Raw genomic sequence first — 22390 nt, forward strand, 5'->3', positions numbered from 1 at the left:
TCATCAAATATATATATTTAACCCTTATTTTTGCTTCAAGAAATACAATCCCAAAAGTAAACGTTGTTCTTTAAATTAAATTTAGGCATAGGTTTGATTCTTTGAGCTGGGCCGGAACCTTCAGCAGTTCAGCGCCTCCGTCGGAGCACTAGCACTGTAACCCCCCACCGTTAAGCAGTTCCGCTAATAACAAACCATCCTAGCTCATTTTAAATAGTTAATTTTTCCGTGTCCACTGTATCCCTTCGAAGTTGCATTGGATGAAAAACGATACCAGACGTATACAATCAACATGTGATCCGTGTAAATGGTGTTCTTTTATAGGTACTACGGTAGAAATTGTGTGTTTATAGGTATTACGGTAGAGCAGACTGAGCTGGGCGCTACCAGCTAACGTGGTCGTAACACATCCACGACATGTTCGCCCTGTGGTCATCTTAGTTAATAGAAATGATACAAACTAATTATTTATAGTTAGGTCACTCGCCTGTTCGGTAGTTTGGCCACACAGTTTGGCTGGTGTGGTTTTTCTGTAACCCCTGGCCGGGTTTAGCTGGTCTTCAGAGGGAGAGGCCCGCTGTCTGTCACAATCACAAGGTAAAGCTGGCTTTATGATTCATGTTGATATATTATAAACTATGTATGTATGTAATGTAATGTATGAATAATTTGAACCTTAACATAATGTTCATTCCAGTTCTTCGGTCTTTTTTTTTTGTTATTTATTTTTAATTCTTTACCCTAAGTTCTCATCGTGGATAAACAAAGTGCATCTTATCTTCATGACACGTTTTTGCACGCAAAAGGTCCTTGATTGATGTTCTCAATCATTATGTATGCTTACGAGTTGGATTAAGGGAGTGTGATGGCGAATGTACCTGTACCTTAATGCCACCCTTCCTCCTTCTGTGTACCCTAGTCTACCCCACCCCGCACGTAGACCCTTCCACCATGAAGATGTTCTCCGTGGCCCACAAGACGGCCTTCGTGGTGGACCACTGCCCCTACATGGCCGAGTCCAGCCGGCAGCAGGTGGAGTGTGACGTGTTGACCAAGAGCCGCGCCCAGGGGGTCATACCGCTGGCCCCCGTGTCCAAGTCGCTGTGGACCTGCGCGGTCGAGTGTTCGATGGAGTACTGCCGGATCCTCTATGACGTGTACCCCCTAAACAAGCTGGTCAGTGTCCATTCGTCTGTCTGCCCTGTGTGTGTGTGTGTGTATGTGTGTGTGTATGTGTTTTGTCTCTTTCGCTCTTGTGCCTCTGGTCTCATATATTTATTGTTACATAAACACTGGAGGCCATTTTACCACCAGAGGATCTTGTTACATGGGATCATTTGGCTTTGTTATCTTCTAACAGAAAGAGTGCACTTGTCTGTTTCTTCACAGATTAATTACATTGTGAGCGACTCAGAGTTCCACATCCTGAACACGTGGCGACAGGAAGACCAGAGCACCCACGAGGTAATTCAAGGCCCCTTTGAGCCGCAAACATCCGTCGTCACGGACCCAGTGGAAGAAAACCCTCGACGCAACGGCCCGAGCCATCTTAACCGTAGAGCTCCCAACACCATCACCTCATGACAACAAGGGAGCACATTGGTGTGAAGCCTGGCGTTAGCGTGACTGCGGTTAACGCCGGCCCCCGCCCACTACCAGTACCTGTTCCTCTTCTCACTTCCTCCCGTCTTTTGTCTGTGGTCGCAGCTCATGTCGGCGCTGGCGGCGGTGGGGCCACCCAACCCGCGTGAGGACCCCGAGTGCTGCAGCGTCCTGCACGGCCTGGTGGCGGCGGTGGAGTCGCTGTGCAAGCTGACGGAGCTGCAGCACGAGCAGCGCACGGCGCTCATGGACACCGCAGAGCGCGTGGCCAACCGGGGCCGCATCATCTGCCTCACCAACGCCAAGAGGTGGGCCGTCCCCCGCTGGAACTCAAGTGGCTTACACCTTGTTTAAACTTTGTGTTTAAAAAAACACAAAGACACAAACACAAAAAAAAAAAAAAAAATTTGTGTTGTATCACTGCAATTAATTAATTAATTATCAATTCATAATCTTTGCATAACAAAAATATGCACAGACTAATTGTGCATATACACCAACATATGTTTTGGAATGTATCCCTTATATTATACATTTGTGTTATTATATATTTTTTTTCATATATATTTTTCAATATCCTAAGTACAGTAATTGTAACCGACATTTTCGCCCTTTGATGAATTAAGTAACCTAAATAACTAGTATAAATAGTAGTGTAGTTGCTAGGGTAGTGATCCCCAACCTCCGGGTCGGGGACCAGTTAGGGTTGTCGAATTTGCATATGGGGGCCGCGGCAGTTTGTCGACTTTGAGATAAAGTCTCATCACAAGCTGTTCTTGAATGACATTTATTCACGCGGGTTGCATAGGCTATTCAGTCAATGTTGTGCTAACCATTTCCATACAGATCTGATTAGGGTATATTTGTGGTTTGTCACCAACAGCCATAATGATGACCTGTTATCATTTGTCTTAATATATTTTGGTGTCTTTGCAGTGACACACACGTGCGCATGTTAGAAGACTGCATCCAGGAGACCCTCATGGAACAAAACAAGTTGGCCGCAGGCTCGGACAGGTATGTACCGAGCAAGAACTAGTCAGACACCGTCGCACCGATGAGGGGATCCAAAAAGTTCCCCTCGCTAACACCTCCCCTTTGGTACTCTATGTGTGAGTCTGCGTCTACCTGATTGGCTGAGGGGATGTGACCTTGTTGTTCTCCAGGCTGATGGCCATCCAGCAGTGTGAGCTGGTGCTGGTGCACATCTTCCCCATGGGAGAGGACGCACTGGTGTCCGACCGACCAAAGAAAGAGGTGCGCTCACTGAAACATTTAGTAAATTCTGAAGAAAAAAAAACAACTTCCATTATATAAAGACAAAAATATGACATATTACATCAGATGGGAAATATTGCCAATCAATCAAGCATTTCACAGGATTGATGTATATAATAAGATAAGATAAGATACTTTATTGTCCTTGAAGGAAATTTGTCTTGGACTCCATGCTGTCATATAAAGCTGCTTTACAATAATAACAGTACAGGTACAGACAATACATACATATAGGCCCCAGGCCACATATACACAGTATACAAGAGACATACACACCCACCCAAACCCTCCCTCGCCCACTGTATTATACCATGGGTCATGAATAGTATAGTTGCACAAAATCATTGCATTCGATAACTGGTTTCTAATGAGCAGATTCTTCAGGGGAATTGGGGTTATGATATGCATATAAGTGCCGCAGACATTTATAATTTAGAGCAAAATCATTCAAACGAATAAAAAAAGTCCTATGTGCGAACATACAGCCTACTGACTAACAGCCAGCCACAAGCTAACCACGAACGTGGTGCGACAATCACTCACAGACATTCAAACACAAACATGGCTCAAAGCAATGTGTTTGACCCCCCGGGGCGCCGTCTGTTCCCGGCCAGATCTCCCCCTTACTCACCAGCGAGGTGCACAGCGTGCGGGCGGGCCGGCACCTGGCCACCAAGCTGAACATCCTGGTGCAGCAGCACTTCGACCTGGCCTCCACCACCATCACCAACATCCCCATGAAGGTAAGCCAGGGGCTCCGGGGCCCTCGGCCCGTACGGCTGCACCACCAACTCCGTACAACACTATAGACTCGTGCAAAGGGGTTCTGGGTGATTTGTTTTATTAATCCCCCCGATGGGAAAATGTGGTAGTCACAGAAGTGCAGGACAGTCATGAGAATGAATAATTATAAGATAAGTTATTTTTATGAATATGCAAAAAAAAAGAAAATTAAGAAAAAAATGTAAGAAACGAAAATTAACTGATTTAAAGGACAAAAGAAACGGCTACCTATACTCACTTTGCTTTACCTTTGTCTGTTTGAGTGTGCTTCTACCCATCCTTCATGGCTGATTCTTTTTATTTTGTTCCTCATCTGCATGGTTTGGAAATATCTCATCTGCATGTTGATCTTGACCTTTGAACCTGCTGCTGGTTTCATGCTGTATTTTCTGTTTTGCTAGCCCACATTAAATGTTTGCGAACAGGTTAGTATTCGCTCACACACGCATGAAAAACCTGAGGGGAGTTTGGCGTTTTTTTAGCTAGCCCACACACACCTCTTAAAGCCTCAATGAGGAGTTTTTGTTTTGTTTTTAGGAAAAGCACTTTAGGTTAATTAAGATGGATTCAGAAGATGGATCCTGTGAGCTCTTCGCAGAATACCTTCATGGTGGCACATCAATCAAATTAAGGAATCCGTGTTTGCATTTGCTGTTGACAACGGAGAAGAAAAGTTATTTGCCAGATCTTAACATGACAGGGAATTTGGTGAAAATATACGATTTGACTGAATTCCGGCTCCCATAGGCTACAATATTTTTTTAAGAAGAATAAATAGCTACAATTATTAATAACAGTAATTGCATTGAGCGCAACAGTCTATTTTGCCATTGTTCAGAGCTTTTATCAAAGAGTGCTGACTCCTCATAGCTGCTTTTACTTCTGGTAGTGCAAGGCTAACAATTTCAATTTCAGCTTTTTTTTCCCTCCTCCCACCCCTCCGATTGGACGATTGTGTTGTATACGATTTGATGTACTTAGGTCATAGTAAAGGAGAGGCAATTTTGGTCTCAGAGGATGAAAGAAATTAATAAAAGCCCTTGCACTAGTTAATTGAAGTATAAAGCTTAAACATACATCCCCAAAAAAACTATTCAGTCACTTGTACGCTATAGACATGCATACAGACTGTTGACTGTCTATGTCCTGTGGGACATTTTTAGTTTTATGTAAAGTTTTCTGTGACCAGTATGCCTCTCCTTGACTTTCCGAAGAGTTTGGTGTCCGTCTCTAGCAAATCTGCAGTCTAGCCCATAGCGATCCAGACATAGTGGTCCCATCTATGTGAACCCCCACCTACTCTGCATCTCCTCTGTCGTGTCTCTGTGTGCCCGTTTGTGCGATCATGATAAGTAGTGTTGTTTTTAACTGTGACCATCTTAGTCCTCCTCTTCGCTGTATCCCACTGTTGATAGTATTCCATTCACCACAATGGATGTTTGTAAAAAAAAAAAAAAAAAAGGAAGGTGATACATTTTAGTTTTGTCCATAAATGCTAATTAACATCAGCCTATGTATTATCTGACGGACGTCCAAAACCGACATGAAAAGGCTGATGGGAGTTAATGAAACATATTGAAAGATTAGCGAGCTGCACTGAACCTTCAGCCTCTTTCCCATACGTTCCCCATCCTGAACCATGAAATCAGCAGTGTTCACCCGTCTCTGTGCATGTGTGTGTGTCTGTACGTATGTACGCGCGCGTGTACACGGCCCGACCGAACCGTGTATCACTGCTCAACGTTGTCCGTACTCGCTTAGGAAGAGCAGCACGCCAACACGTCTGCCAACTACGACGTGGAGCTCCTGCACCACCGAGACGCACATCTGGAGTTCTTCAAGAGCGGTGGGTTGAAACTCATTCAAACCAAACCCGTGAACGTATCACGATGAGTCCCAATGACACTGGTCCTCCGTTCTCCGGTTGTAAAACGTATGACTTTTGGTCCGAACTGAACTGCCTATCACAAGCTGTTTGGAAATGTGCCTTTTCCTGTGTTTTAGTGACATCACAAGTGGGAGTGTCCACCTAGATGTATGATGGATAGACCAGCCTCCCCATTGGACTGTAGCAAAAATGTTGCTGATCTATCCATCATACATCTAGGTGGACACGCCCACCCGTGAGTTGTGACATTGGTTAATCACCCCCTTTTTAACACTGATGCCACTTCACAGAGCGTCGACGCTAGCCGTCATAGCATCAACCTCTCGCTGTGTCGTTGACCCCTGCAGGCGACCTGCACATGGCGGGCAGCACCAGCCGGGACAGCGGCCTGAAGGAGACGGTCACGCTGAAGTGGTGCACGCCGCGGACCAACAGCGTCGGTAGGCTGAGCGCCGACGCCCTCGCCGGGGACGGGTCAGGGGCGTTCTGGTCCCTGAGGCCAGCAGGGAGGGTTAGCTGTCGACACTGTGCTGGGATCAGGGTGTTTATAATGGGTGTTGAGTGCACGCTTATTAAAAGATAGTGTATCGGCCTCTGTGTTAAACGACGCAATCGATGCAATATTTGCATAGAAAAATAATGCAGGATATTTTTTTTACTTTACTTTCTTTTTTAAGTAATTACAGGAAAATCTTTCTGAAAGTAGCAAAAAAATATCCTGCATTTTCATGTGCAAATATTGCATATTACGAATGTTATATTATTTTCTATTCCACCAACCAATAATAGTTTTTCCCCCCCTTGGAATTAGGATGTATTCTGATTAGTTAATGTAAATAACAGTATTTCATGAGTTTTCTGATTGTGAAATACTTGATGTGATTTGCTGGGTTAGTTGTGATGTAAACGGCAGAGATATCCCCCCCTCCCCCCCCCTCCTCCTGCAGAGCTGCACTACTGTACGGGCGCTTACCGCATCTCCCCCACGGACGTCAACAGCCGTCCCTCGTCCTGCCTCACCAACTTCCTCCTCAACGGTACGCACTGGGACCGGGTCTGACCGCGCAGTCACACTCACTAGAGTAGAAGAAGTTTGCTTGGTTTTTTTTATTAGATAAGTGAGACGTAGTGAAAAGGACAAAAGCGTTTTCCGATTTTTCCGACAGGCTATTACGTTAATTAATTAATTAATTAAATCATGTTTTACCTTTCGTTAGCCTCATCATAATTGCCTAGGTCATATTCCGAGGTTCATCTTGTATTTAGCGTCAGAAATGCGGGAGTCAAATGGTTGACTTTGGCAGACTTTTTTTTTTTACATAAACCTTATTAAAACTCCATATTGATTAATTGATTGATTGATTTGACTCATCTGTGTTGGATCAGGCCGCTCGGTGCTCCTGGAGCAGCCGCGGAAGTCGGGGTCAAAGGTCATCAGCCACATGCTGAGCAGCCACGGCGGGGAGATCTTCCTGCACGTGCTCAACAGCACCCGCTCCACCCTGGAGGACCCGCCCTCCATCAGCGAGGGCTGCGGCGGGCGCGTCACCGACTACCGCATCACGGTAGGGCCGCTCGAAAAAAATCATAATCACGATTATTTTTGGTCAATATTGAAATCCCGATTATTCAAACTATTCTTTTTTTGAGTTTGAAAACATGATGCATTTTTTTTTCCTGCGTTTCTCTCCGAAACGTCTCTAACTGAGAAGTTTGAAATTTCCCCTTTAAAAAAAAAATACACAAAATGTTATGTAATAGAAAATGTTCAGATCGAAAATAATGTGTATCCAGCTGTTCTCCCACCAAGGAATCAACACATAGTCCAGACATCGTCTCATCCTGGCCGTCTCGGTTGTATACGGGGAATGGGTTAAAGGTGACACATTACACCACCAGGTGTTAAGTGTGATTAGCCGTTACAAGCCGTTGACTGATCATGAAGGGATGCTCCACCAGGACTTTGGGGAGTTCATGAGGGAGAACAGGCTGACTCCGGTCGCAGAGACCGCCCCCAACCCCGGGGGGCGGTTCCCCGCCGACCGGGCCAAGGCCCAGCTGGAGCGCTACACCCGCTACTGGCCCATGATCATCTCCCAGACCACCATCTTCAACATGCAGGCGGTACGACACACGCACGCACGCACACACACACACACACACCCCAACGATCGTCTCACAGACGAACATATTTAGTCAACACTGTCATCATCCAGAGCTGCACACATAGCAATTGGCCAACTGTCAATATATCATCAATTTGTGTCAGACATCTTTCATATCTGCCAAAGACTGTTTTATTGGATGAGGCATTTACAGTGTTGAACTGCCGATCAATAAAAACAAGTTACTTTGAGGAACTTGGCAGTTGATGGTCCACAAAGAACTGGTTTCAAGAGCCTGTCTGGAAAAGCAGATTAAAAAATAATTTCAACCTCCAATCAATTCTCTTCGTCAATATTGAGATCTCTCTCTCTCTCTCTCTCTCTCTCTCTCTCTCTCTCTCTCTCTCTCTCTCTCTCTCTCTCTCTCTCTCTCTCTCTCTCTCTCTCTCTCTCTCTCTCTCTCTCTCTCTCTCTCTCTCTCTCTCTCTCTCTCTCTCTCTCTCTCTCTCTCTCTCTCTCTTCCCCCCCCCCCCAGGTGGTTCCCCTGGCCAACCTGATCGTGAAGGAGGCTCTGAGCGAGGAGGACGTGCTGACCTGTCAGAAGACCGTCTACAACCTGGTGGACATGGAGAGGAAGAACGACCCCCTGCCCATCTCCACCGTGGGCTCCCGGGGCAAGGGCCCCAAGAGGTGAGGGCCGTTAAAACGTTTAAAAAAAAACAGAAACGGATCCCGGAGTGGCTTCTGTTATCCCCAAGGGCCCCAAGAGAGTGAGGGCCGTTGTGTGTGTGTGTGTGCCACAGCACCAACGTTAAAAAAAACAGAAACGGATCCCGGAGTGGCGTCTGTTTCCTGTTATATATATTGATGTTTTGGTGCCGTTGTGGACAGGACAGTGACTAGAGACAGGGAAGCGGGTTGCAGAAGAGAGGGAATGAGATGTACAGGGTAGGACCACAGGCGGGAATCTAACCTGGGTCGCTACGAGGCGTGTCGCCTTACATGGTTAGCGCACTAGTGGGTTTGGCCCAACGAGCCGCCCCCCAATTAGATCCATAGTCTTGTTAAATCGTTCAATTGGTGGAATGCTTCAAAAACGCTTTTCTATGGTGATTTCAACCAATCCAATCACAGCGTCGGATGTGTCGCTCGTTGTCAAAGAGACCAACGCATCACTAACCCCGAGGTTCCCCCCCCCGGCGTGCCTCTCCAGGGACGAGCAGTACCGCATCATGTGGAACGAGCTGGAGACGCTGGTGAAGACGCACGCGGCGGGCTCGGAGCGCCACCAGCGCGTGCTGGACTGCATCGTGGCGTGCCGCAGCAAGCCCCCCGAGGAGGAGGAGCGGAAGAAGAGGGGCCGCAAGCGGGAGGAGCGCGAGGAGAGGGCCGAAAAGAACGGCACCAAGGAGCCGGAGGACAAGGCCTGGCAGGACTCGGAGAGGTAGCAGCAGCAGCAGCAGACTCTCGGCCGGCTGGCTGGGAGGGGAGGGCTTTTATTTTGGCAGGATGAACAGGGGGGTGGGGCACACACAGTCGGACCGAGACCCGGTACTGGGCTGGCAGTGCTCAGAGAGGTCTTTTATTTATTAGTGGGTGGGGGGTAGTGTCATGGCTAACTGGGGTTGACGTCCAGCTGAAAGGTATTGGGTTCGATCCCCAGTGACCATAGCCTAGGGCGTCCTTGAGCAAGACGCCCTAGGCCCCCCCCCCTCCCTCCCTCCCCCCCCCCCATCTATTCCTTAGTGATGTGTATCTGAATTCACTTGTTAGTCAGTCTTTGATCAAAGTGTATCCTTAATGCTGAAAAAATATATTATCCCAAAAAGGTTGAAGATTTCATAAGAGTTAAGAATTCTTAAGGGGAAACTCTCATTTTGTGTTATGTCACTTTTGAACCCCATCAGTTAAATGAATAAATCCTAGGTTTCGTCCCTCCCTCCTACATGTAGTCATTTGTTGTTGTCGTTCCCCCCCCAGGCTGAAGGGGGCACTGGAGAAAGAGGAGCAGGAGTCTGAGGTGATCAAGGACTCGCCCGACTCCCCAGAGCCACTGAACAAGAAGCCGCGCCTGGCCACAGAGGAGGTCCAGCCCTCGGAGAAGGCCAAAGGTAATCCTGATGTGAAATAGATACGTTTTGTTCAAGATTTAAAACCGTTTGAAGCACAAACTGTTTAAAGCACTCGCCAGTGTGCCAGTAGGCCTAGCATTCTGCCCCGGAGTATTTATGGGCTAGAAGGTGTTGACTTATCCAGGGAGCTTGTTGGAGTTTAATAAACTAATGAAAAGCTAAAAAAAATTATTCAAATCTATATTTTTTTACGTATTCTTTATTAGGATAAATGTCATTCTACACCTTCTGGACTGCACTAAAATTAGAAGAAAACTCGGCTCCAGAACAATAACTACAGTAATCCGTGTAGAACGGCATCAGCCAATGAAAACGCAGTACTCAGCGCTCTCTCTCCCTGGCTCCCAGGCCCGGTCTCTCTTCTGGCGCTGTGGACCAATCGGATCACGGTGGCCAATTCCAGGAAGCACCAGGAGTTTGCGGGCAGGGCGAGCTCCGTGAACAACAAGGCTGAACTCTACCAGCACCTCAAAGACGACAACGGGTGGGTGAAGGTCACATGTTAACCCTTTCAATTCGATCCGATCAACCGGTGCCAGGGTTCAATTCCCTCTGGTGCCACCCGTGCTTAGAACCAGTGCATCTTGAATCAATTTATTTATGATGGAGAGTGTATATGTATTTATTTATACAACAAGACGCTTTGCATAAAAGCATCCGCCAAGTGATCGTACAAATCATTTCTTGTTACTTGCCCCGTCTGTTCTCTATATATCATTCACTTTTGCAGAGGGTTGAGTTTGGTATAGACACACGTTTTTTCTGTTCAAACAAACAGACATGGTCCTTCTGCACCTGCTTATGGCAGGTCAAGAGTCATCGATGTAGTATGTGGTACACCCTTTAGTAGTGATAGTACATCCAGAAAAAGCCAACTTCCTCCTTGCATGGGTTAAGTTTCTTATTCATTTGTTCACCTTTCCTCTTTCCGGCCTTCAGAATGGACGTCCACGAAAACGGCAAGGCCTCCAGATGATCTCAGCACACCCTCACCGGCAGCCGCAGCAGCAGCCGCCGCCACCGCCACCATCACAACCACGGTTACCGTAGTAACCATGGACCTGGCACGCCCTCCACGGAGGCAGAGGACTCTGGGAATGTCGGGAGCGTTTTCCTCCCGACTTGGTTTTCCCATGCGGGCACTTGGATACAAACACAACAGACATTGAGCTCTGACGTCGGACCTTCTCCGTTTTTTTTTATATATACTTTTGTTTTTCTATTCAAAGTTCTTTGTTTTGTAGATATGCCGATCACATGTTGTGTAAAGCAATAAAGTTGTCACAAGATGATGCGTTTGGTCGTCGTTTGAGAGAGATGTGGATTAAAGCTGGGGTAGGCAATTTATTTTAGAATAATCTTTTGGCTATATTCTTCACATCCCAACAGCAAATACATAAATCGAATAATCAGACTAAATACAAATGGGCCATCTTTGGCTGTTGCAGGCCTATACCAAGCTCGTCCAATCATTTTATTCGGGCAAAATTAAATGATTGGATGGATAACTTGTCTGTCTACCTACCTGGTACGCCGGGTGCAGATCTGCTTTGTAACTTAGGGTGGGGACATTCAATAAATGAACTGGGTTGGCTGTACAAGTCCGACACCAAGTGGTCAGTAGCGTAGGCAGAGATCATACTGGGGCCATATCGGTGGTCCCAGTACAGGATGGTGTGGGCCATTTTTTCCCAGAAGAAAACGACTTACAAAAACATGTACATGTACCTTATCCTTCATGCATTTATAATCTCGCAAATAGGCAGTCAGCTCCGCTGGGGAACTATAACTTAATTTTAGCCAAGACCCATGGATCAAATGTGTATTTGAAGAATGTCTTGATGTGTATTTTGGTCTTTTTGATGTGGATCGAACAATCAACCTTATGGTTATGACCATAAGTGATGGACTGCATTTACCACTTACTAAGAAAACAGGACGTGTCTTATCATACACAGTGACTCTGCAAGCACATGTAGCAAGTAGCCTCTGATTAAAATACTTCCTGTTTGATCAAATTAGGTGACAAGTCTTTGACATTCTGGCGTTCAAAACGCACAGAAAGACCGAGCACTCATAGGGGTAGGACGATAAAATAAACTCTGAGAACAGTTTGGACCAGAATATGGCTGAGGTGATTTACGCTAGCGTAAATTTATTTCCCCTCGGAGATCAACACCAGGACTGCCGGTATGTGGGTACAAAGGAGTCCTCCAATACTCTGGGAACAGGAAGAAGTCAGCAGCCTGATGCTGTGAGCCCTCCTCGGTGTACGATCAGGGCTGTGGTGGTGCTTCTGGCCCTGCTGTCTGTTGCCCTGCTGGCTGGACTGCTTGGGTTGGCAGTGAAATACAAGACAGTCATGGACATGGACAGAGACGTGGAGCAACGTCTCCAAAGGCTGAAGAATGTGACAGAGCCGAGAGACTCACTGCTTTGTAAACGGGGATCTCTAGGTGGTTGGGATAGGTTTGGTGAAAAATTGTACCTTTTTTCCAATGTGCGGAGATCCTGGAATAAGAGCAGGGAGTTCTGTGTTTCCCACGGAGCAGATCTGGTGGTCGTGGACAGTAAAGAGGAGATGGACTTCATTCACGGCAAGGGCATGATCTACTGGCTTGGAATAACAGATGAGGCCAGTGAAGGGACGTGGAGATGGGTTGATGGGACCATCCTGTCAGCGGATAATCCCTCCTGGAGCAGAGGGAAACCTGATGGTGGCAAGGACAAGAACTGCGTAAGGGTAGTGCCGAAGATGAAGAATGGGAATTTTACATGGAGAGATGTGACCTGTGAATCCGAAAACTGGGGGGTTTGTGAACTTAATTTAATAAAATGAAGGATGAAAACATTTCTTTGTGACTATTTTTTATATCTTAGCGCCAACAGACGTTAGTTGTTTTTGTTTTTGTACTTGATGATTTCTGCCATTCAATAAGATCTAAGGTGTTATCTCCTTAAAAGGAGATAACATGAAGACTTCACTGGTCACTGCAGGAGCTCTACATAAATGCTGCTCATTATTTCTTTCAATGTTTCCACGGTTGCTCTTGGTGTTGGAGGCTGAGGTTAGGCGGTAAAGAATCATGTCATTGGCTCGTTTTCAGTTGCTTCAAACCATTCTAGTTCTCTATCTAGGGCTTCCTTTGCCGTCTTTGCCTTTGTCCCCTCAGCTAATTGTTTAATTATTTTCTGTTGAAATGTATCTTGACTTTGGTACAATGTAGTGTGATCACTACAATACACTTGTGTATAAATGATCTAGTGGTTCTACGGTGTTAAGAGAGAACAGTAGACTTGTGTCCTTGTGTCTGTATCGGCTTGTAGGTCTGCACTTAGTTTTGTGTTACTGAAGGAACACTTTTTAAGGTACAAATGCATACATGCATTCTCACACATACAGTAATTTGTAAATTGCATTGAATCTGTAAATGTAGTGTCCATTCAGCTGTGTTTGCTGTAGTGAATTGTACATTTTATTAAAGCAGCTCTTGATTAATATGTTTTGCTGATATTTCATTAATTGTATTTAGTTTGGACTTGGTCCCTTTGAACAGACTTTGTTCAAAGGGACAATGATATTGATATTTAATTTACTTTTGGGACTCAATAAAAAATAGTTTAGTCTTTTAATTCGATCCTGAGTCACGCAACTAGTGCCAGGGTTCAATTCCCTCTGGTGCCGTCCGTGCTTAGAACAGGTGCATCTTAAATCTAATGTTTCAGTCACTCATGCATCTGTAATTATTACATTATTGTTAAGGCGCTTTGGATAAAGCATCCTCCGAATGATGATACAAATCATTTCCTGTTACTGGGGCCATCTGTCCACTATATATACACTTTATCATTTTTGCAGAGGGCTGAGTTTGACTTTGGTATTGACACATATTTTTCTGTTCAATGTCAAAGTGAAACATTATCAAATGTGCAGTAGAAACATGGTCATTCTGCAGCTGCTTATGGCAGGTCAAGGGTCATCTATGTGGTATGCAGTACACCCTTTAGTATAGTCTATAGTATAGACGAATTTCAGACTTGCTCTGACAATAAAGTACTATCATATCGTATCGTAGTTCATACAAAATAAGTGAACTTTCTCCTTGCATGGGGTAAGTTTCTTATTCGATCGTTTCCTTTTCTCTTCCGGCCTTCAGAATGGACGTCCACGAAAACACCAAGGCCTCCAGACGATCACAGCACACCCTCACAGCAGCAGCCATCGCCACCAGAAGCATTTTTTCTCATATTTTTGATTCTTTACTTCCAGACCCAATTAATAAATTTATTGCGTGGACAAAAATAAAGAAAATCTGATATCTTGGGATGTTGCAGGCCTATACTAAGCCCGTCCAATTGTTTATCTCAGGCAATGATTGGACGGCCTACCTGTCTGTCTACCTACCTGGTAGGCCAGGGCCGGATCTGCTTTGTAACTTAGAGGGGGCCACAAACATGGAATTTCTTTCTGGAGGGGACATCAATAATATCACTAACGTCTATCAAATGATCTGCTGTAACAGACACAGCCATTAATAGTATATGACATATACTATTAATGGCTGTGCATATACTATATGCAACGGTTCAGAACAGTTAGCCAAGACTGGTTCAAATGTGTATTTGAAGAATGTCTTGATGTGTATTTTGGTCTTTTTGATGTGGATCGAACAATCAACCTTATGGTTATGACCATAAGTGATGGACTGCATTTACCACTTACTAAGAAAACAGGATGTGTCTTATCATACACAGTGATTCTGCAAGCACATGTAGCAAGTAGCCTCTGATTAAAATACTTCCTGTTTGATCAAATTAGGTGACAAGTCTTTGACATGCACAGAAAGACCGAGCACTCATAGGGGTAGGACGATAAAATAAACTCTGAGAACAGTTTGGAACAGAATATGGCTGAGGTGATTTACGCTAGCATTGAGAGCCTCAGAGATCAACACCAGGACTGCCGGTATGTGGGTACAGAGGAGTCCTCCAATACTGATGCTGTGAGCCCTCCTCGGTGTACAATCAGGGCTGTGGTGGTGCTTCTGGCCCTGCTGTCTGTTGCCCTGCTGGCTGGACTGCTTGGGTTGGCAGTGAAATACAAGACAGTCATGGACATGGACAGAGACATGGAGCAACGTCTCCAAAGGCTGAAGAATGTGACGGAGCCGAGAGACTCACTGCTTTGTAAATGGGGATCTCTAGGTGGTTGGGATAGGTTTGGTGAAAAATTGTACCTTTTTTCCAATGTGCGGAGATCCTGGAATAAGAGCAGGGAGTTCTGTGTTTCCCACGGAGCAGATCTGGTGGTCGTGGACAGTAAAGAGGAGATGGACTTCATTCACGGCAAGGGCATGAACTACTGGCTTGGAATAACAGATGAGGCCAGTGAAGGGACGTGGAGATGGGTTGATGGGACCATCCTGTCAGCGGATAATCCCTCCTGGAGCAGAGGGAAACCTGATGGTGGCAAGAACAAGAACTGCCTAAGGATAATGCGGACCAATTTTACATGGACAGATGTGAGCTGTGAAGCCAAAAACTGGGGGGTTTGTGAACTTAATTTAATAAAATGAAGGATGAAAACATTTCTTTGTGACTATTTTTTATATCTTAATGCCAACAGACGTTAGTTGTTTTTGTTTTTGTACCTGATGATTTCTGCCATTCAATAAGATCTAAGGACTTATCTCCTTAAAATAAGATTACATGAAGACTTCACTGGTCACTGCAGGAGCTGTACATAAATGCTGCTCATTATTTTTTTCAATGTTTCCACGGTTGCTCTTGGTGTTGGAGGCTGAGGTTAGGCGGTAAAGAATCATGTCATTGGCTCGTTTTCAGTTGCTTCAAACCATTCTAGTTCTCTATCTAGGGCTTCCTTTGCCGTCTTTGCCTTTGTCCCCTCAGCTAATTGTTTAATTATTTTCTGTTGAAATGTATCTTGACTTTGGTACAATGTAGTGTGATCACTACAATACACTTGTGTATAAATGATCTAGTGGTTCTACGGTGTTAAGAGAGAACAGTAGACTTGTGTCCTTGTGTCTGTATCGGCTTGTAGGTCTGCACTTAGTTTTGTGTTACTGAAGGAACACTTTTTAAGGTACAAATGCATACATGCATTCTCACACATACAGTAATTTGTAAATTGCATTGAATCTGTAAATGTAGTGTCCATTCAGCTGTGTTTGCTGTAGTGAATTGTACATTTTATTAAAGCAGCTCTTGATTAATATGTTTTGCTGATATTTCATTAATTGTATTTAGTTTGGACTTGGTCCCTTTGAACAGACTTTGTTCAAAGGGACAATGATATTGATATTTAATTTACTTTTGGGACTCAATAAAAAATAGTTTAGTCTTTTAATTCGATCCCGAGTCGCGCAACTAGTGCCAGGGTTCAATTCCCTCTGGTGCCGTCCGTGCTTAGAACAGGTGCATCTTAAATCTAATGTTTCAGTCACTCATGCATCTGTAATTATTACATTATTGTTAAGGCGCTTTGGATAAAGCATCCTCCGAATGATGATACAAATCATTTCCTGTTACTGGGGCCATCTGTCCACTATATATACACTTTATCACTTTTGCAGAGGGCTGAGTTTGACTTTGGTATTGACACATATTTTTCTGTTCAATGTCAAAGTGAAACATTATCAAATGTGCAGTAGAAACATGGTCATTCTGCAGCTGCTTATGGCAGGTCAAGGGTCATCTATGTGGTATGCAGTACACCCTTTAGTATAGTCTATAGTATAGACGAATTTCAGACTTGCTCTGACAATAAAGTACTATCATATCGTATCGTAGTTCATACAAAATAAGTGAACTTTCTCCTTGCATGGGGTAAGTTTCTTATTCAATCGTTTCCTTTTCTCTTCCGGCCTTCAGAATGGACGTCCACGAAAACACCAAGGCCTCCAGACGATCACAGCACACCCTCACAGCAGCAGCCATCGCCACCAGAAGCATTTTTTCTCATATTTGTGATTCTTTACTTCCAGACCCAATTAATAAATTGAATGCGCGGACAAAAATAAAGAAAATCTGATATCTTGGGATGTTGCAGGCCTATACTAAGCCTGTCCAATCGTTCACCTCGGGCCAAATTAATGATTGGACGGCCTACCTGTCTGTCTATGTGGTAGGCCAGGGGCAGATCTGCTTTGTAACTTAGAGGGGGCCACGAACATGGAATTTCTTTCTGGAGGCAGGGTTGCCAACTCTCACGCGTCTGGCGTGACACTCACGCTTTCAGCATCAATCTCACGCTCTCACGCACACGCAAGAGATATCACGCCAAAAAGCCCATCTTTGAAAAAATAATTTTTCCGTCCATTCACTGTTGATCACTCACTACTAGACCACAGATTATACAGGAAACACGCTTGTTAGATCTATCTATCCATCTATTCGGACCTACTGCATTGACTGCAGTGCAGGCTGATCTACAACGTCCTCCGCGCACCTTTCTCTGTCGCCGCTCCCTTCTTTTGCTTCTGTTGCACGTGAAACGTTTTGAGTGAAAGACGCACGTTTGGGAAGAAGAAAATAAAGTCTTGGTTAAGGTCTGAGAGTGAAAATAAATGCCTCAAACTAGTGCTGTCATTTTAAAATAACAACGTTACGTTTTTTTTATTACTGTTGTTTTTTTAACGCAATTAATGCGGATACTCCGCTATTTGGTTTCATTTACTTACTCAACACTTAACCTAAAATTACAGCCAGGGTATCAAAATGAACAAGAACATCAAATGTGCATTTTTATGTGATTCCCAAAATTTGAACAAGAGAGAAAGATGGCAAAAAGATACCTCAAAGAGCTTTTCAGAGAACTTCTCTTAAATGGCATGATCCTTTCCAAAAACTCTTCTGGTCTGTCTCCCTCCCTCCTTGCATGTCTTCTGTCTCTCTGCCTCTCTGTGTGGACTGTGGACCTTGTTGAAATTCAACTAGAAATTGTTAGTTTGGTGTTACTTAGCCTATATTTAATTTATATTACAAGTGCCTTTCGAGCTAAGCACGGAAAGAACAAGTCAATATAGGCTCAGTTTACTGAATCTCTTGGCTTCTATTGGCTTTATTTTAATTAGGATATTTTTAATTACGATTTAACATTAATTCCATGTTGTTACTTTTCAATATCAGTCATTAGGCTAAATAAAGTCACGTTTGGCAATGAGCGGGGTCCAAGTAACCTATTCTCGCAGTATAGACCCTAAAGGTTTTCTCATGGTTTGACAGCCCTCCTCAAAACAAAATGACAAGGTGTCTTAATGTAGTCTAGGCTATCAACCAATAACCAAATTACTAAACTAATTAAAGGCCATGACACACTGTTACCTTCTGTTAAATTCCTTCTTTCTGGGTCAGACTGGGAATAAATTCTGAATAAATTCTGTCTTGGTTAAATACATATCTATGGCAGCAGGTATCAGTATACAGCTGTGTTCCCATGTCAATGCATGATTAACTGCATGATTTAAAAATATCTAAACATTTTGAATGTCCTACGTCAACAACAGCCAATAGCTTTTATATAAGCCTTCCTTCAATTTGTTTATACTAAGTAAACGAGGACTGTTTTGTAAAAAAAATTGGGTTATGGTTATCAAAAACGTTTGCCGCTCGCTCTTCGCACGCCCACTGACATTTTGTCTCACTCCAGCCAAAGTCCCAAAGTTGGCAACCCTGTGGAGGGGACATCAATAATATCACTAACGTCTATCAAATTATCTTCTGTAACAGACAGGATATACTATATGCAACGGTTCAGAATGGTTAGCCAAGACCTATAGCTCAAATGTGTATTTGAAGAATGTCTTGATGTGTATTCTGGTCCTTTTGATGTGGATCGAACAATCAACCTTATGGTTATGACCATAAGTGATGGACTGCATTTACCACTTACTAAGAAAACAGGACAGCACATGTAGCAAGTAGCCTCTGGTTAAAATACTTCCTGTTTGATCAAATTAGGTGTGAAGACTTTGACATTCTGGCATTCAAAACGCACAGAAAGACCGAGCACTCATAGGGGTAGGACGATAAAATAAACTCTGAGAACAGTTTGGAACAGAATATGGCTGAGGCGATTTACGACACGCCCAACATGATGACCACGGTCAGGTATACACAAGGAGATGGAGAGGAGGGTATAGAGGACATCTACGATAGTATTGAGAGCCTCAGAGATCAACACCAGGACTATGTGGGGACAGAGGAGTCCGCCAATACTCTGGGAATAGTAAGAATTCAGCAGCCAGACCCTGTGAGCCCTCGTAAGTGTCTGATAAGGGCTGTGGTGGTGCTTCTGGTCCTGCTGTCTGTTGCCCTGCTGGCTGGACTGCTTCGGTTTGCAGTGCAACAAAAGACCGTCTTGGAGAAGACCGTAAGCATGGATCGAGACATGGAGCAACTTCTCATAAGGCTGAAGAATATGACAGAGCAGAGGGACTCACTGCTTTGTAAACAGGAATGTCCAAGTGGTTGGGATACGTTTGGTGGAAAAGGTTACCTTTTTTCCAATGTGCGGAGATCCTGGGAGAAGAGCAGGGAGTTCTGTGTATCCCACAGAGCAGATCTGGTGGTGGACAGTAAAGAGGAGATGGACTTCATTAGCAGGTACTGTTACATCTGGCTCGGAGCGACAGATGAGGCCAGTGAAGGGATGTGGAGATGGGTTGATGGGAGCGTCCTTTCAGTGTATAACCCCTCCTGGAGCAGAGGGAAACCTGATGGTGGAAAGGACAAGAACTGCTTAAAGAGGTACCATATGCAGACCAGCGATAAATGGACAGATGGGAGCTATAACGCCATAAACTGGGTGCTTTGTGAAAATCATTTAATAACATGATGGATGAAAACATTTTTGTGACTATTTTCTATATCTTAATGCCAACAGACGTTCTTTGTTTTGTTCCATACTTGTTGAGTTCTGCCATTCGATAAGAGCTGTGATTGGCTGCAATGTTGACATGAAGACTTCACTGGTCACTGCGGGAGCTTTACATAGATGCTGCTCTTGTTACTTTATTTTTTTCAATGTTTCCACAGTTGCTCTTGGTGTTGGAGGCTGAGGTTAGGCGGTAAAGAGTCACAACAGTCATTGGCTGGTTTCCAGTTGCTGCAAATCACGCTAGTTCTCTATCTAGGGCTGCCTTGGCTGCCTTGGCCTTTTTCCCCTGAGCTAATTAATTATTTTTCTGTTTAAATGTATCTTGACTTTGGTACAATGTAGTGTGATCACTAAACGTGTGTATAAATTATCACACGTTGTGTAAAGCAATAAATTGGTCAGAAGATTGTGCGTTTTGTCGTTGGTGGAAAAGTAATTGAAGCGATGCAGTGTTAAAGCTGGGGTAGGCACTTTATTTTAGAAGCATCTTTTGTCTATATACACTTTAGGAATAAAGAGATAAATAAATGTAATGCTCCGACAGAAGAAAAAAAAAACGGGTATCCTGGATGTTGTGGGCCTATACTAAGCCTGTCCAATAATTTATTTCAGGGGCAAAAAAAATATATAGGATGGCTTACCTGTCTGTCTACCTACCTGGTAGGCAAATCAATAATATCACCAGCATATCAAATGATTTGCTGTATCAGACACACAGCTATTAATATATGCTGTTTTAGACCACTATATAACTGTTAAGACCACTGAGCAGGATACATAGGGGGCACATAAACAGCCCTTTGAAGTGTTATTGGGAAGTATTTCAAAAGTGGAACTGAGTTCGATCCCCAATGTCTGCAGCCTAACCTGTTGGCAGGGGCGTGGCCACGAAAAAAGAAATCCTGAACAGAAACGGACTAAAGAAAGTTCTCTCTCTCTCTCTCTCTCTCTCTCTCTCTCTCTCTCTCTCTCTCTCTCTCTCTCTCTCTCTCTCTCTCTCTCTCTCTCTCTCTCTCTCTCTCTCTCTCTCTCTCTCTCTCTCTCTCTCTCTCTCTCTCTCTATATTGCACTTAAAATGCTACAGCTTAGCTAAATAAATTATTGCCTAAAATTACAATTACATGTCTTTCTGTCATTTGCAGCACTAAAAACTTCCCTGTGTCATGTTAAGGTCCCGAACCCCCTCACATAATCATAACACATCGCACAACATCTAAGCACCCATTCCAATAACATGAGATTATCAATAAGTTCTCAACCTTTTTTGAGCAAACACCCCCCTGACCTTACCCTCATCCTCTGGCACCCCCCCCCCCGCCCCCAAAAAAAAAAAGTCATGTTTGATTGTGGTGTTTTGGTTATTGAACTGTTAACCCTCGAACTTGGGTTATGTTTATCAGGGTTAATTAGATCATGACGACAGCTGATAACAGGAGTCCGGGCGTGTGCGGGCTTGAACGCTGTATGACCGCTGTTACACCGAGCATAGACAGTAAAAAGTAGCTGAGACGGTCGAGGGGTTAGAAGAAACCCATGAATTAAAATAGGCTATTTATTTCAGGTAGCCTATTTTTTGCACCAAAAAGATTTGAAAACCATGAAAGTTTAAAACCCAAAAAATAAAAACCTCTCACGTTCCCAGCGCCCCTCTAGGTTGTGCGCATGCCCCCAAGGGGGTGGTACAGCCCCCTGAGAAACCGTGGTATATGGCCCGACGGGCGGCGGGAGAACTGCCGTTCTGAGTGATGCGGTGCCTGAGTTTTAAAATATACATTTTTGATAATCAAGTACCACCCCAAAATAAAACCTGAGCTGCCCCCCCCAAGAAATAATGTCCTGGCTACGCCCCTGCCTGTTGCTATCCTCGAGCTTGACTTTGGATGAAACCATCGCTTATCCCTATTTTACCACCAGGCCAGAGTGTGATCAGACATTTCAAGCCGCTTCAAAATTGGCCCCGCCATGTGACACAGTGAGTAGTGTCCACCTAGGTGTATGACTGATAGATAAGCCTTAACCATTGGTTAAGTCCACAGAGTAGACCGCCCTATCGAATGATGGGATTTTTAAAAACGGATTGTAATGGTGAATACACCCACAAAAATAAAATAGGGGCCCCTTTTAACGACTAAATAAAATTAAAACAAAAGCTCGTGTTCCAGATCCGGGTCCCTGTCCCGTTCACATGTTATCCTTCCCACTTGGGACCCACGCCCGCGCCGCCCTCCTCCAGACGGATCCACAGCGCCCCCGGAGGCCGCTGAGGTCGTTCGTGGTACAGCAGGCGCGGCGGCCCGGGACACGCGGCCCTGCGGTCCGCTCTCTGGGACGATGGCGACCACCCGGCCACGCCCGCCGGCCACGTGGCGAGCGCTCGCGACCCGCGACGACTCCTCCCCCCGCGGCGGGCTCTGTGACAATAGAGCGCCGCGAGGAAGACGAGCAGCGCGAGGATGAGGAGGCAGACGACGAGCAGGGCGGTCACCATGGCCGCCGTTCGGTCGCCGCCGCCGCCGCCGCTCGGCCGCGACGCCGTAGTCAACGGCGACGTCTGATGATGAGGAGGGCTGTGTCCAGGGGGGTGGGAGCGGGTGACGGAGGAGTTTGGGGAGGTGGTGCAGTCCGCCGGGGTTGATGATGATGATGATGATGATCCGGGAACGCCAGTGATGGAGGCTCCAGGAGCGGGGGGGGTCGCCGT

General features: G+C 44.9%; 3 protein-coding genes across 3 annotated transcripts; all 3 read left to right on the forward strand.

The window, feature by feature from the left end:
• Positions 1–162: 162 nt before the first annotated feature.
• On the forward strand, positions 163–11077 carry ints13 (integrator complex subunit 13). The gene is made up of 17 exons (XM_084482740.1): positions 163–597; positions 920–1176; positions 1390–1464; positions 1708–1910; positions 2539–2619; positions 2769–2859; positions 3495–3623; positions 5425–5509; positions 5899–5991; positions 6499–6588; positions 6938–7116; positions 7511–7675; positions 8192–8346; positions 8870–9100; positions 9637–9767; positions 10137–10272; positions 10728–11077. Exons 2-17 carry the CDS (start codon positions 952–954, stop codon positions 10762–10764), a joined length of 2106 nt encoding a protein of 701 aa, XP_084338866.1. The 5' UTR covers positions 163–597; positions 920–951; the 3' UTR covers positions 10765–11077.
• An 836-nt stretch (positions 11078–11913) lies between these two features.
• On the forward strand, positions 11914–15364 carry LOC311363272 (C-type lectin domain family 4 member A-like; the record flags this gene model as incomplete). Its single annotated transcript, XM_084483239.1, has 2 exons — positions 11914–12531; positions 14693–15364. The coding sequence occupies 2 exons, from the start codon at positions 11914–11916 to the stop codon at positions 15362–15364; spliced, it is 1290 nt and encodes a 429-aa protein (XP_084339365.1).
• Positions 15365–18873: 3509 nt separating this feature from the next.
• Positions 18874–21435, forward strand: LOC311363273 (CD209 antigen-like protein D; the record flags this gene model as incomplete). Its single annotated transcript, XM_084483240.1, has 2 exons — positions 18874–19559; positions 21363–21435. The coding sequence occupies 2 exons, from the start codon at positions 18874–18876 to the stop codon at positions 21433–21435; spliced, it is 759 nt and encodes a 252-aa protein (XP_084339366.1).
• Positions 21436–22390: the final 955 nt, after the last annotated feature.

This window comes from Micromesistius poutassou, assembly GCF_964030765.1.
Source record: "Micromesistius poutassou genome assembly, chromosome: 18".
Taxonomy (NCBI): Eukaryota; Metazoa; Chordata; class Actinopteri; order Gadiformes; family Gadidae; genus Micromesistius; species Micromesistius poutassou.